The following is a 12,302-nucleotide window of genomic DNA, read 5'->3' on the forward strand; positions in this document are numbered from 1 at the left end:
TCATTACCAGCAATTATGAATATCTGAGAGTACTTAACTCATTCAAATCCTCTTTATTTGATTCAGTAGTTTTCCTATATTCTGGAGTCTCCAAAATATATTAAAATTACTGAATCAAATAAAGAGGATTTGAATTAATACAGTGTGGAGTTTAAAACTCACCGAATACTGGAGGAACTCAACCGGTCTTTTCAGTGTCCAAAAAAAAAAGCAAAGATATATTCTTCTGCTGATGTTTCGGACCTGAGCCCTTCTTCAAAGAACAAGTGTGGAGTTGACCTTCTTGTGTGGATGCAGGGTAGTATTTCTATAGGCTGGTGGGTGGGGAAGGAGAGGGGTGATGGCAGAGCCTGGTCTTGTGAGATGTCGTCTCCAGTGCAAACTGTGACTGATTCCGGTCAGTGAATATTCCCAGCAACACTGCTTGTTGTGGCTTCACCCTGCACAACCAAGTCTCTCCTGCAGATGGAGGGTCGCCCCACCCAATTTCCATGTTGACATGTCTGTCCAAGGTCTTGTGCACTGCCAAACTGAGACAAGCCACAAGTTCCTCATATTCCACCTGGGCACCTTCCAACCGGATGGCATTAACGTCGACTTCTCTGTTAAACCCCTCGCCGCTCTCCTTTCCCCATCCCTCTGTCTCCTCCAGGTCCCCACTCCTTGATTCTTTCTTTCCCTTATCCCTGTCTCCTTCAGCTGCCCACCCCTTCTCTCTCTCATTCCCTATCCCTTTGTCTCCTTTTCTTCAGCTGCCCACCCCGTGTCTATCTCTTCTCTTATCCCTGTCTTCTTAAGTTCCTCACCCCTTCTCTCTCTCTCACTCTTTCTTTCCCTGCCCCTCTGCCTCCTTTCCTTCAGCTCTGCAATCACAGAGCAGCTATTCCCCCTCTGCTGATCAATTCTCAGCTTTTCTCTCCTCCTGCCAATGTCCACCTGTGGCCTCTTGGCTGTGGGCCTGTGCTCCTCCCCCCCTCCCCCACCCGCCTTTTATTCAGGGGCCTGCTCATACCCTGATGAAGGGATCAGGCCCGAAACATTGGTGACGTATCTTTACCTCCTACAGATTCTACGGGATCTACTGAGTTTCTCCAGTCTTTTTGTATATTAACTTCTAGCCTGCAGATGGCGCCCATCGTTCAGTGGTAGTTTACAAGTTCAAGTTTATTGTCATCTGATTGCACATGTTCAACCTAATGAAACAGCGCTCTATGGTCCTTGGTATAAAAACATGCAGACACACAACCAGACAGAGCACACATACAGACAAATAATACCTTTGCATTACATATGTACATATATTAAAATATTGTTTAATCGTAGACACTCGGAGGGTTAATGTGAGCAGTTCCTTTGGTCGTTCAGCATTCTCGCTGCCCGTGGGAAGAAGATATTCCTCAGCCTAGTGATGCTGGCTCTAATACTCCTCTATCTCTTCCCCCGACGGGAACATCTGAAAAATGCTGCATATGGCCCTCAACGATTTTGCACACCTTCTTCAGGCAATGATCTTTGTAGATCACGTGAATGAGGGAGGGGGGGGGAGGGAGAGAGAGCTCAGTGATCCTCTCTGCCGCTCTTATGGTCCTGTGGATTGGCCTCTTAACTATTTCTCTGCAGCAACCAAACCACACTGTGATGCAGCCAGCCAGGATGCTCTCATTAGAGCTCATTAGGTTGACAGGATGGTGGCCAGTAGCCTTGCCCACTTCTGTCTTCTCAGGACAGCAGTTCTGACTGATGGTCTTGTGGTGAACTGCTGTACACTCATTTATCTGGCTCTGCCTCGCTCTGTGACTGTACCCATGGCTCCTCCCTCTTGACCCCTGTATCAAGGCTCCAACACAATAACCCCTCCCCAGAAAGCCTGGGTCACAGCACAGGATGACCTTCAAGTTTTATTGTAAATAAAAGCCTACAGTTTTGTAACTCCAGTCTTTCGAGTTATTGACACCCCATCAGATCTTGTACATGAAACTTTGACCCTGTTTCTCTTCCCACAGATGCAGTAGGACCTCCAACCTACAGAGCATTTCCAGCAACTTCTGGTTTTGATTTTAGATCTCCAGCATCTGCAGTTTTCTGGACTTTTAGGTAACTTGCTGGATCAGATTGGGTTATGTGGGTGGTGCACTTTGGAATCTCCTCCAGCCTGCACAGAGCCATCTCGTCCTTGTTCAGTTCCTGCTTATTAATGGAATGCCCAGGTTAAACAAACAGTCTACCCTTGTTCACCCACCACTCACACATTTCTAGATGTCAAGAAAATCAAGGGATATTGGGATAAGGCAACAAACTGGAAACTTGACGGTGATATGGTTGGCGTAGTCGGCAGCATGGTTAGCGAGGAAGGCACCAGTGATCAGGGTTCGAATCCAGAAGGGCCAATATGTACGTTCTCCTCATGCCTGTGTGAGATTCCTCCGGGTGTTCTGGTCTCCTCCCACCCTTCAAAATGTACTGGGGGATGCAGGTCATTTAGGTGTAATTGGACAGCACAGGCTTGTGGGCCAAAAGGGCTATATGTCTAAATTTAAATTTAACCATGATTTTACTAACTGACAGAAGAATATCGGGATGAGATGACCAATTTCATATGTTCTTTCTGTTAACCTTCTTTTCATTTAGCTAATTATTTTTCCAGTTCGTTGAAAAGAATTCAAGTGAAAGTAATTTTCACTATTGATATGTATAATATAAACACATCATGTATCTCCCATCACATAATGCCTCTGATGGCAGCCACTTTAAGATGAACCTCAACTGGACTTCAGTGAAAGCTGTTTAACACCAGCAGGGAGACAGAAAGCTGCAATTCTGCCAAGAATCTGAAATTTTGGAGTGAAAATTAAGACCATAAGGCATGGGATCAGCAATAGGCCATTCAGCCCATCAGGTCTGCCCCACCATTTAATCATGAGCTGATCCATTTTCCCCACTCGGTCCTCATTCCCTGGCCTTTTCCCCACAATGTTTGATGCCCTGGCTAATCAAGAACCTATCAATCTCTGACTTAAATGCACCCAATGACCTGGCCTAGACAACTGCCTGTTGCAACAAATTCCACAGGTTTACCAGCCTCTAGCCAAAGAAATTTTGCCACATTTCTGTTCTCAGTGGACACCCTTCGATCCTGAAGTTGTGCCCTCTTGTTCTAGACTCTCCCACCGTGGGAAACAACCTTCCTACATCTACTCTGTCCAGCCTTTCATCATTCAAAATGTTTCAATGAGATCCCCCCCTCCACCTCATTCCCCTAATTCCAATGACTATAGGCCACATACTGTTATGAAAACCCTTTCATTCCCGGAATCATCCTAGTGAACCTCCTCTCTAACATCAACACATCCTTTGCCCAAAACTACTCACAATACTCCAGGAGAGGTCTCACCAATGCCTTATAAAGCCTCAACACCATATCCCTGCTCTAATATTCTATTCCTCTTGAAATGAATGCCAGCATTGCGTTTGCCTTCTTCACCACTGACTCAACCTGCAAATTTACCTTCAGGCTATCCTGCACGAGGACATCCAGGTCCCTTTGCATCTGCGAATTTTCAATTTTCTCCCCATTTAGAAAATATTCCGCCCATTTATTTTTCCTACCAAAGTACATGATATTGTATTTTATCTGACACTTCTCTGCCCATTCTCCTAATCCATCTAAATCTTTTTGCAGCCTCCCCAATTCCTCAACACCACCTGCTCTTCCTTCTGTAAAACTGCATTGAATTTCATGGTGGGAATTTGGAAATAGAGCGGGAACAAAAAATTATGCAGTAATGCCTAAGCAGATTGTATACACAGCTGGGAATATTAACCACAGTGGGACGTCCCATGAAATATACTGGTGGAATTTAGAAAAATATAGCAGATATATAATTCAGAGGTGTGGTGGAGAATGTGTTGACCGTTGCATCACAGTCTGGTTTGGCCCTGCAAAAAAGTGATAAAATGTGCTGGCAGGGACTGATGATACCCCACATCAGGTCATTGTGATTCAAAACATCTGGGCCTGCCGTTTAATTTGACCAAGATTGAAAAAAGATTTTCTCAGATTCTTTAAGGGGGCAGCTGTTGAATATCTGACCAACTGCATCACGGTCTGGTATGGGGACACCAATATTGCTGAGCATAAAGCCCTGCAAAAGGTAGTGGACGCACAGCCCAGGACATCACAGGCAACAACCCCCTCACCATTGAGAACATCTACGGGGAACGCTGCCTTCGGAGAGCAGCAGCAATCATCAAGGATCCACACCACCCAGCACACGCACTGTTCCTGCTGCTGCCATCAGAAAAGAGGTGTAGGTGCCACCAGACTTGCACCACCAGGTTCAGGAGCCGCTGATACCCCTCCACGATGAACCCAATCAGGGACTTACTGAAGAATTTAAAAACTTTGACTTTTGCGCTTTATTGGCATTTTATTCTCTCTCTGCATTGCACAGTTTGTTTACATTTGTACGATGTGTACGATGAGTCAATTTTTTTTTTGCACTACCAATAAGCGGGGGTAATTCTGCTTCGCCTACAGAGAAAAAGAATCTCAGGGTTATAGGCGACGTTATGTATGTACTCTGACAATAAATCTGAAATTTGAAGTGCAGACCAATCTGTGAATACCATCAGTTTCAGGGAAGTAAATTAAAGTACCCCTTTTGTTTGCAATTAATTTGTGAATTATTTCTGTAAACTATCACAACTGTTTCAGTCAAGTAGCTTGGATTTAAGGATGGTCTGCAGCTGATACTGTTTTGGCATTGTAGCAGATTATGATTTTATAATTTTATTTGCTTTATTCACTGCTACTGCTCATTGATTTGAGTGCACTTCTGATCTTCAGATGTTGGCTGTAGATAAGACCCCCAATTAAATATTTAAGAGCTTCTGCTTAGAACTGCAGTCATGTGCCTTCTGTCTCCCTGATACAGAGTACACTATCTCTCACTCCACAGCAAGATATCCGATTGGAAAACATAGGAATAAAATATGGACAGTTTAAGAAGACAATGAATGCTTGACCCCTTAGAGTGCCATGAAGTAGAGAGTACACCACAAAAACACTCCTACTTCACATTATAGATCAGCTCCAGCATGAAACTATCGTCTAAACTTTTCATCAGACGTGACCTCACCTCCTCCCAGGAACTGTATCCTCTCCTTGTTACACCTCGTTCTCCAGCCTCCATAAATATTACTCCATCCAGCACTCTGGTGTCTACAGACAGCTCATCATTCTTGTCCTTGTTGACCCTCTTTGGCCCCTGGGTGTCCAATTGTATTTTAGTGATTACACAGGACAATGAAGAGTTTGCTTCCTGTACATTTTTTGGGTGTATTTTATGGATTTTGGGCTGCTGATTACAAAAATCACCTTAACATTTTCCTATCACATAATTTTTTTTTAGATGTAACCTATTTTTGTAATTTCCTGTCATATTTTAAGACAACATCAAGCATCCAAAAGCATGAGGTGCAACATGTCATTGAAAATTCATTTTCTGCATTCGCACTTGGACTCCTTCCCTGCTGATCTTGGTGCGTTCAGTAACGAACCTGGTGAAGGGTTTCACCAGGACACTGCGACCATGGAAATGCAGTATCAGGGCAACTGGAATCCATCAATGCTGGCCAACTATTGTTGGACACTGACCTGAGAGGCATCAGATGCTGAGTACAAATGAAAATTTTTAGGTCAGTTGAACTAATGCAATGTGTCAGCATCATTATGCGATTAAACCTGCTAAATTCAATAAAAGTTAATTTAATGTTTCTCCAATTTCCCATGTGATACAGCAAATCTGAAATTATCTTTGTGTTCAGCTTGAAGTTGTCTGTCATAATTCCCAATATTTTTTCAGGAAGCAAACCTTTTGAAAAATATTTGTTGTCCAATGTTATTTTAAATAGTATATTCAACAAAAGAATTGTTCAAAATATGAGGCCACAAATGAGGTATAATGAGTAATTATGGCCAGTGTTTAAAACTGAGCAAAGGTGTGGTATTGGAAGTAAAAAAAATGACATGACATCCCCAAAATCCTTCCTGGTTCCATTCAGGAATCAGAGTGCATTTATAAGTTTGCACAAACGTACTGGAGAAACTCAGCAGGTCACACAGCATCGACAGGAAGTAAAGGGTAATGGTGGTTACCCATTTATTTATTATGGACGCTGTGTGACCTGTGCTGAGTTTCTCCAGTATGATTGTGTATAACACTTGACCCCAGCACCTGCAGAGTTTCTTCTTTAACTGCTTGTATAAGCTTTCTGGAATACTTCTGACACATAGTGTCACAGCATAGTAATGCAGGATGTGAGGAAGGCAATTAGTGCACAGCAAGTTCTGACGTCTATTTTTGATATTGTTGCATAGTTTCACCAGGATGGGTGGAAAATTAAAGTTATGAGTTTCTGGAATTACAGAAAGAATGCAAGGAAATTTCATAGAATTCTTTTTAAATTATGAAGTGTGTCGATGGAGAAAGATTATCTCCTCTGATTAGGTGTCAATTATTCAATGAGGAAGAAAGGTGAAGAATGGGTTGGTGGAGCATGATATGTCTTGTAACATGTGATGGTTGTGTTCTGGAAAACATTGGGATTTTTGGAGGGTGGGAGGAAACCAAAGCAATCGGAGGAAACTCACGCAGACACGGCTAGAACGTACAAACCCCTTACAGACGGCACTGTAATAGCATTGTGCTAACTGCTACATTATCTATATGGGTAGAACTGAGGAATAGCAAGGGGCGGAAATCGTTAGTGGGGGTGGTATATAGGCCTCCAAGTAGTAGTGTAGAGGTGAGGGAAGGCATTAAAAGAGAAATTAGAAAAGCGTGCAATAAGGGAACAGCTGTCATCATGGGAGACTTTAATTTGCATATAGATTGGACTAGTCAAATTGGTAAAAATACAGAGGAGGAGGAATTCCTTGAATGTTTACGGGACGGTTATCTAGACCAATATGTCAAGGAACCAACTCGGGAGCAGGCTATTTTAGATTGGGTATTATGCAATGATAAGGGGCTAATCAGCAATCTTGTTGTGCGAGGCCCTTGGGGTAGGAGCGATCACAATATGATCGAATTTTCACTTGACATGGAGAGTGATGAAATTAAAACCGAGACTAAGGTCCTGAATTTAAATAAAGGGAATTATGATGGTATGAGACGGGAGTTGAGTAAGATTGATTGGGTGGTGTTTATGGGGGAGTTGACTGTGGATAGACAATGGAAAGCATTCACAGATCTAATGGAGAAATTGCAAAAATCGTTTATACCAGTTTGGAATAAAAATAAACCAAAAAAGGTGACTCAACCGTGGATAACAAGGGAAATTAGAGACAGCATTAGGTCCAAAGAGAGAGCATATCAATTGGCCAAAAAAAGTACCACAACCGAAGACTGGGAGCAGTTCGAGATGCACCAAAGGAGGACAAAGGGATTAATCAAGAGAGCAAAAATAAATTACGAAAGTAAGCTTGCGGCAAATATAAAAATCGACTGCAAAAGCTTTTATAAATATGTCGAGGAAAAGATTGGTGAAATCCAGAGTAGGTCCTTTGCAGTCGGAATCAGGGGAATATATAATGGGGAATAAGGAAATGGCAGACCAATTAAATTCTTACTTTAGTTCTGTTTTTACAAGAGAGGATACAAATAACCTCCCAAGGATGTTGGGAAACATAGAGACTAATGCAAGGGAGGAACTGAAAGAAATCAGTATCTCTAAGGACATGGTCTTGGGGAAATTGATGGGATTGAAGGCAGATAAATCCCAAGGGCCTGATAATCTACATTCTAGGGTACTCAAGGAAGTGGCCATTCAGATAGCAGATCCTTTAAGAATTATTTTCCAGAACTCGATAGACTCAGGATCAGTACCCATGGATTGGAGGGTAGCTAATGTTACCCCACTATTTAAAAAGGGGGGTAGAGAAAAAGCGGGGAATTATCGGCCGGTGAGCCTTACATCAGTAGTGGGCAAAATGATGGAATCCATTATTAAGGATGTAATAGCGGAGCATATGACTAGCAGAGAAGGGATCGGATGGAGTCAACATGGATTTACAAAAGGTAAATCGTGCTTGACAAATCTATTGGAATTCTTTGAGATGGTGACAGGTAAATGGATGTGGTGTACCTGGACTTCCCAAAGGCCTTCGATAAGGTCCCGCATAAATGACTGGCTTCCAAAATCAAGGCTCATGGGATTGGGGGCAAAGTATTGATGTGGATTGAGAACTGGCTGGCAGGTAGAAGACAGAGAGTTGGGATAAATGGCTTGTTTTCTGAGTGGCAGGCGGTGACCAGTGGGGTACCACAGGGATCTGTACTGGGACCCCAGCTGTTCACAATTTACATTAATGATCTGGATGAGGGGATTGGATGTAATATCTCCAAATTTGCAGATGACACTAAGCTAGGAGGGGTTGTGTGCACGGAAGAGGGGGTTAGGAAGCTCCAGTGTGATTTGGATAAATTGAGGGACTGGGCAGTAACATGGCAAGTGCACTACAATGTGGATAAATGTGAGGTTATCCACTTTGGTAATACAAACCGGAAGGCAGATTACTATTTGAATGGCAATAGATTAAGTGATGGGGAAGTGCAAAGAGACCTAGGGGTACTTGTACATCAGTCTCTGAAGGCGAGCATGCAGGTACAGCAGGCAGTTAAAAAGGCAAATGGTATGTTGGCCTTCATATCAAGAGGGTTGGAGTATAGGAACAAGGATACCTTACTGCAGCTGTACAGGGCCTTGGTGAGACCCCACCTGGAGTATTGTGTGCAGTTTTGGTCACCTTATCTAAGGAAGGATGTTCTTGCAATGGAGGGAGTGCAGAGGCGATTCACCAGGCTGATACCTGGAATGGCAGGAATGACTTATGAGGAAAGATTGCGCAAATTGGGATTGTACTCGCTGGAGTTTAGAAGATTGAGGGGGGATCTCATAGAGACCTATAAAATTCTGGCAGGACTGGACAGAATGGATGCAGATGGGATGTTTCCAATGATGGGAAAATCCAGAACCCGGGGCCATGGTTTGAGGATAATAGGCAAACCATTTAGGACCCAGATGAGGAGGAATTTCTTTACCCAGAAGGTGATGAATCTGTGGAATTCATTGCCGCAGAGGGCAGTAGAGGCAGGTTCATTAAATATATTTAAGAGGAATTAGATATATTTCTTCAGTATAAGGGTATTAAAGGTTACGGAGAGAAGGCGGGGACGGGGTACCGAACTTTAAGATCAGCCATGATCTCGTTGAATAGTGGAGCAGGCGCGAAGGGTCGAATGACCTACTCCTGCTCCTATCTTCTATGTTTTTATTAACCGTGTCACTGATGTATGCAAGTGGTAGTGGGAGTGAGACTTCTCTGCAGGATGTGCAACAAGAGAACAATGAACAACAATGTTGAGAATGGAAAACCAGGATCCTGAGCCAGAAACAGGGAAGGAACAGAAGTACGAATTCGAATCAGCCTGTTGTGTGACTAAAAGAAAATAGCAGGCAAAGTATTGCAAACATTGCAGACTTTGTTCTCTTTAGTGTTAAGAATGACAGGGGAGATGTTCTGAAAGGAGCTTGGCTGTAAGGCTGTGTAGGTGTACACACTGTATTGGTAATTGGCAGGATCGGATTTAAGTCCAGTGAAGTGGCAGCAATTAAATGAAATGCTCTGATCTGGATTGTGTTTAATTTCTTGAGTTACTGTCCATCAAGAGGCAGAAGGCACACAAGGGGGGAGGGAGAACCAGGCAACGTGATTCGTTTTGGATCAGAGTTGTCAGTAAGTAAGGGGTGTGGACGTATGTGAACTGGTGGAGGATTATGGGGGAATTCACCCAAAGACTGCGACTCATGGCTGGAAAGTGTGGCAGAGGCACAGCTAACCATCAAGAGCTGGAAGAGCTGAAACCCAAGCAGGTACAGACCAAGAGCGGGGAAGTCAAGTCAGGTCAAGTTTATTGTCATCTGATTGTACAAGTACAATCCAACTTGTTCTCTGGTCCTCGGTGCAAAATATGCAGACACACAACCAGACATAACACACATACAGACAAACAATACATATGCAGAACAAGTATTCATCTGTACACATAAAGTGGGAAGTGGTAGCAACCTAAATAATCTTGGGGACATGAAGCCATGAAAGGTTCATCTGCACCAGAAACTTCCCCAATGAGAATTCAAACCTCCTAGGATTCAGGTGGGAATTACCTGACTTGTCCTAGTGACAGGAGGCCTAGCTCTGAGGGAAGCTCCTAGGGTAGCTACCCCAAATATTCATTCAGACATTACAATGGCAGCAAAAGCACTTACCCACTTTACTACCCAACCCAGATGGAAATGCTGCTTATTTTAAAAGTCTTCTGGATTGAGCAATGCTCCTTGTCTGGATGCCAGGGCGTGGCCATGGTCCCCGCTGAGGTGGGTGGTGCATCGGCGATGGATGAAGTGCCTTTGGTGAGGTGGCATAACTCTTGATGTAAAATGTTCCTCACCCCTTCCTTCTCACTGTTTTCCTCTGCCTTACTATCGAATAACAGAGTTATGATCCCAGACATCTGAAGCAATTTTTGCCAGTTTCAATACTTCTGTGATATAAGCATATCTCTACTGAAGCAATGGAGGGAATGGTTTTGGATGTTGAAGATCAACACATATCTAAAAGAAGGAGATTTTGGAGACCAAAGTTAAATATATTGTCTCTTTTTGAGATTGTAACCATGGGAACAGCTACATTCGGTTTAATGGAACTTGACAAAATAATAGCACAGAGAAGGTACATAAAATGCCATTTTCATTGAACATTTACAAACACCTGCCAAATATTCTTCATAAACCTAATTCATTACTTCAAACGCCAACACAGATTGACATACAAATTGATAGTTTGCTAGATTAATGACAAGATCTTCCAAGCAAATAAATTAAAATGCAAAAGCAAAACCTGTGGCCTCGCCGACATCAAACCCATTGTCTGGCCTTTGTGTTTGTTGGCGATGTTGTAGCAGCTTCAGGCTCTGCTGCACTGATGGCTGCTGACGAGCTGCAGCTTTTGAAACAAGTAAACCTGCTGAGAAGCAAAGAAAAAAACATTTCTGCCGATGATGGAAAATTGAGCCAACAATGAGAAGCTCGAGGGACTCAGTGGGTCAGGCGGCATCCATGGAGAGAAATGGTCAGTCAGCATTATCAAGACCAAAGTAGGAAGGGGTGACAGCAAGAGGAAAGGTGGGCAGGGGGTGAGAGGCTTGAAACAGTGATTTTTGCCAGCTTTATGTTACCCCATCTCTACTAGTAGGTAAATTATTGGAAGGTGTTCTAAGTGATCGGATATACTGTACAATTATTTGGATAGCCAGGAACTGATTAGGGGATAGTCAACATGGCTTTGTGTATGGTAGATGGTGTTTAACCAATCTTTGAATGGTTACCAGAAAAGTTGATGAAGGAAAGGCTGTGGATGTTGTCTACGTGGATTTTAGTAAGGCCTTTGGCAAGGTTCCACATGGGAGGTTAGTCAGGAAGGTTCAAACACTAGGTATTCACGGTGTAGTAGTGAACTGGATTTGACAATGGCTGGATAGGAGAAGTCAGAGAAGACTGGAGGTCTGTGACTAGTGGTGGGCCTCAGGGATTGGTGCTGGGGTCATTGTTGTTTGTCATCCATATCAATGATCTGGATATATGAGAATATGAGAAATTGCAAATATGAGAATGGCACTAAGATTGGAGGCACTAAAAATGGCAGATGGAATTTAATGGAGACCAGTGTGAGGTGTTACATTTTGGAAGGACACTGAGGAGAGTGGTAGAACAGAGAGATCTGGGAATACTGAATACTGAATACTGAAAGAAGGAATAGATAGATAGGGTTATAAAGAGAGCTTCTGGCATATTGGTCTTTATAAATCAAAGTATTGAGTACTGGTGTTGCAATGTTATGTTAAAGTTGTATAAGGCCAAGTTTGGAGTATTGTACGCAGTTTTGGTCACTTAACTGAAGGAAACATATCAATAAGATCAAAAGAGTGCAGAGAAGATTTACTAGGATGTTGCCCGGAAGCTGAGTTACAGGGAAAGGTTAAACAGGTTAGGACCCTGGAGTGTAGAAGAGTGAGGGGAGATTTGATAGACATATTTAAAATTATAAGGGGGGTAGACAGAGTAAATGTAGGTAGGTTTTTCCTCTGAGGATAGGTGAGATATAAACTTCTTCACACAGAGAGTAGTGGGTGTATGGAACGAGCTGTCAGCTGAAGTGGTGAATACAGACTCAATTTTAG

The 12,302-nt window shown here is 43.0% G+C and overlaps 1 protein-coding gene across 2 annotated transcripts in view; it reads left to right on the plus strand.

The window, feature by feature from the left end:
* Positions 1–12,302, plus strand: part of LOC138754473 (transmembrane protein 88-like) — an 88,332-nt gene that overhangs the window by 33,334 nt on the left and 42,696 nt on the right. Inside the window, exons 3-4 of one of the 2 annotated variants that reach the window (XM_069918789.1) lie at positions 2,004–2,094; positions 4,058–4,754. In XM_069918789.1, coding sequence (XP_069774890.1) covers positions 2,004–2,094; positions 4,058–4,367 — 401 coding nt within the window. In that variant the 3' untranslated portion in view covers positions 4,368–4,754. Of the gene's footprint in view, positions 1–2,003; positions 2,095–4,057; positions 4,755–12,302 lie in introns of those variants that run through there. The other variant, XR_011351783.1, reaches the window with a different exon arrangement.

The sequence above is a fragment of the Narcine bancroftii genome, chromosome 2, assembly GCF_036971445.1.
Source record: "Narcine bancroftii isolate sNarBan1 chromosome 2, sNarBan1.hap1, whole genome shotgun sequence".
In the NCBI taxonomy this organism is placed as follows: Eukaryota; Metazoa; Chordata; class Chondrichthyes; order Torpediniformes; family Narcinidae; genus Narcine; species Narcine bancroftii.